Here is a 3,620-nt window from a genome sequence, read left to right on the forward strand (position 1 = left end):
CTAATTTCAATCGAACATCGTAACAATTATTACCATTACAAGAACAATCAAATTTATTGACGTTATTAATTAATTATTAAGATAAATATAAGTAATCTTTTCTTTTCTTCTCTCGCGTTCCATTCAAACGATAATACTCTCTCTCTCTCTCTCTCTCTCTCTCTCTCTCTCTCTCTCTTCCCTCGCAAGATTTTCTACCATAACAGAAAGGAAACAAAAAAGAAAAAAAAAGGAGAAGAAAGTCAAGAGATAAAAATTGAATATTCTCCCTATTTCTCTCTAAAAAGAAGAAAGCAAATCTTTTCTTAGTACGAGAGAAAACCAACCACCCCTTCAGAACGAAACACCGTTTAACGAACCGCAAAAGAGGCTGGTGCAGTTTATACCCCAGTTGGCCATTATGATTTTTCCCGCCCTTCGATGTAATAAATATCGTAGCGCACCCCTGCCAATTATACGGCACTGGTCCTCTCTCTTTCTCTCTTCCTCTCTCTCTCTCTCTCTCTCTCTCTCTCTCTCTCTCTCTTTCCTCTTTTTCCCAACTACTCTCACTTCCGATACACAAACGATAGACAGGATAGATACAATGACGAGCATGGTGCGAACATAAGGTCGAATCGAACATGCGCTCGCGAGTTCTATACGTTTCTACCCCTCTGTCACCCCTATTCCTCTTCTTCTCCTTCTTTTTTCTTTCTTTTTTTTTTTCTATATCCCTCCGTGGCGAGTCGAGTGTACGAAAATCCGTGACTGCATTATTTCATTAATCGTCATGGTCACCCCTACCATATACCCCTCTCTCGTATATCTTTTTACTACGATCTTGTAACAACCCTTAACTTTCTCTTTCTCTCTCTCTCTCTCTCTCTCTTGCTTTCTCTATGTATATGCGTATGTGATCTTTTCCTCTTCATCTTTTTCAACAATCTTTCAGAATTACAATCGCGATTAGCCATCGATCGTTCACGCGAACTCGAACGAATAATATTGATAAAATTTCGATTATTAATTAACGATCAAACTTTTCCGATCAACTGTAATATCTCTCACTTTCTCGTCTTTATCTTCTAATCCTCATTAATTGTGTCATCGAGAGAACACCGTGTATACAAGACGGAGATAGAGATCGAGAAGGAGAAAAGAAATAAGAAGTTCAAATATCTCTCAAATATTAAATAAATTTAAATAAAAATCAAGAAAATTTCCTATGCGAAATGGGATGTATCGTTAAAAAGTGGAGGGGAATGTTCGATCTCAAAAAAAAAAAAAAAAGAAAAAAGAAAAAATATTATAACAATAGAAAGAATAGTTAATAGCTAATAATAAGAAAGATATGGAATCAACGTTCTATTAATAACGTCTATCTGAAATCCCGTTTATATTCTTCATTCTTTTGTACATCCATCACGATCCAATTATTGGCGTTACGATGATGATTATTATGGCCGTTCGATTCTTCTTCTTCGTCGATAAAATTAAACGAGGTTTATCGCCGATCGTGGAATAACGATGCTCTTTACGAAACGAGCTGGGTAACGAGCGCGCACCCTTTTCCTAAAAACCACATTGGCGATTTTCGTTTGTAAGAAGATGAAGTGGTTAAGCGAACTTCTCAATGAGCTACCGAATCGTGGCGAGAATCGCTTTGATGATGGCGCGTGCCTGGTATTAAACCTAAATTCCATCTCCGTCTCTCTCTATTTGTCTGGCTGTCTATACGTCTCTCTCTCTCTCTCTCTCTCTCTCTCTCTCTTTGCATCTGTCTATCTCTATCTCATCCCTTCTTGATATCGAAATCCCGAAGCGTATAAAGAAGCATTGACTAATTATAATATGTACTTATCTATAATGAACATAACTCGTTAAAGCTTGTCTAATGAAGATCGTTAATTATCTAGTTAAATATAGATAGATACTTGTTTATTGTTAACTTAATTTTATATATGTATATATATATAAATATATATGTTTGTGTTAGTTACGACGCAAAGAACGTTTAAATGAAAGATTGATTCCGTCTGTGGCGAACAATTTTGAAGCTTTGTTTATTAATTTTATATTTTATATTAGTTTCATTTGTAATTATCGATTAGTATTGCGCGAATAAAATGTTTAGAGAGAGTAAGAATATTCTTTTTAATTAATCAAACGATTTCTTTCTTATAAAATTAACCATAATGCTCTTTACATTAATATCTTCGCGTTTAATTATTAATATACGTTACGTAAATAAATGATTCGAGAGCTAAAGTTGCTTTCTTCCTTTTTTAATATTATCGAACGATACGTTTGATCTCGCTGTGTAAACATAGAAGAGAAAAAAAGAGAAAAGATCGAATCGACGGTCTAAAGAAGAGAAAAAAGAAAGAAAGAAAGGAAACATGCGGATACATAGATGATACATATATATATATATATATAACATTTAAAAGAAAAGTCATGCGGGAATATGTATCGTACCTGGTCAAGAGAAGTTTCACTTATAGTTAGGAGTATTTGCATAACAAGATCCAATTTCCTCGTTGGTCGTCGGTTCTCTTTGGAGGCGACGATGCGTACGAAATTTGGCGCGAGAAGGGTCGTAATCGACGTGCCTCCTCCAGCTCGTCGTTGCCATCGTTTTCCGAGAGAGAGAGAGAGAGAGATACATACATACATACAAACATATATATGCATATCCATACATATGTATCTCATAGATATACATGATATGTGTATGAACGCGTATATACACTCATATGTATATATGTATATAGATATAGCAGAGATAGACAGAGATAGATATAGAGATAGAGATAGAGATAGAGAGAGAGAGAGTCTCGTGCATGCGTAAACGTTAGAGCCACGACGTTCGCCACGCGAGTAGCAGCGGCATACTGCGCGGTCAATTAGTTTAATAGCTCGACAGTTGTCGTCTGCTTCCAAGCAAAAAAAAAGGGGCGCTCACCCTCTTCTCCCACCATCCCTTTCTACCACCTTTCATTTCCTCCGCCCCCGCAACCGAACCTCCTTCTTTTTTTATTAATATACATACATACATATATATATATATATATATATATGTATGTTTTTTTCTTTTTCTACAAGTATCGTTTCATCATCGAGATATATCGGTTACGAATCGTCGATTAGAAAATAAAAAAAAAAAAAAAGGAGAAAAAGAAAAGAAAGGAAAGGACAAAAGGAGAAACAGAGAAGTAGAAAATGGAAGTGTAACGAACAAAAATAACAAAGTAAAATAAAACACGATGACACTTGCGGATCAACATAACACCACAAATCAAAGATCTTCAATCTGGTTTCGCCTTCTCTAAGATAGAAACAGATACATATATATACATATATATAAAGAGAGACAGAGATAGACAGACAGACATACACACACACACAGAGAGAGAGAGAGAGAGAGAGAGAGAGAGAGAGAGAGAGACGTAATTTGAAGTGGCAATTAAAGGGGAGGTAATACCGTCTAGAGTGTTTCTACGCGCGCACATTTCCTGTAATTTCCTGTAATAATTGTAATCTCTGCACGGCTGGATCCTCTTGACACTAATAGTCAAGGGATAATACAGATTACGACCCTCCTCTTTCTCTCTCTCTCTCTCTCTCTCTCTCTCTCT

General features: G+C 36.0%; 2 protein-coding genes across 6 annotated transcripts in view; both read right to left on the minus strand.

Annotated features, from left to right (window-relative positions):
• Positions 1–3,620, minus strand: part of LOC122634757 (SKI family transcriptional corepressor 2) — a 96,097-nt gene that overhangs the window by 30,118 nt on the left and 62,359 nt on the right. The window contains exon 1 of one of the 5 annotated variants that reach the window (XM_043824032.1): positions 2,461–2,622. The exons of the other annotated variants lie outside the window; for them this stretch is intronic. The gene's annotated coding sequence lies outside the window, so the exon portion shown is untranslated. Of the gene's footprint in view, positions 1–2,460; positions 2,623–3,620 lie in introns of those variants that run through there. 5 annotated transcript variants of the gene reach the window in all.
• LOC122634766 (mitochondrial import inner membrane translocase subunit Tim17-A-like) overlaps positions 3,195–3,620 on the minus strand; it is a 5,815-nt gene continuing 5,389 nt past the window's right edge. Inside the window, exon 3 of the mRNA XM_043824057.1 lies at positions 3,195–3,308. Coding sequence (XP_043679992.1) covers position 3,308 — 1 coding nt within the window. The 3' untranslated portion in view covers positions 3,195–3,307. The remainder of the gene's footprint in view (positions 3,309–3,620) is intronic.

Source organism: Vespula pensylvanica, chromosome 15 (genome assembly GCF_014466175.1).
Source record: "Vespula pensylvanica isolate Volc-1 chromosome 15, ASM1446617v1, whole genome shotgun sequence".
Taxonomy (NCBI): Eukaryota; Metazoa; Arthropoda; class Insecta; order Hymenoptera; family Vespidae; genus Vespula; species Vespula pensylvanica.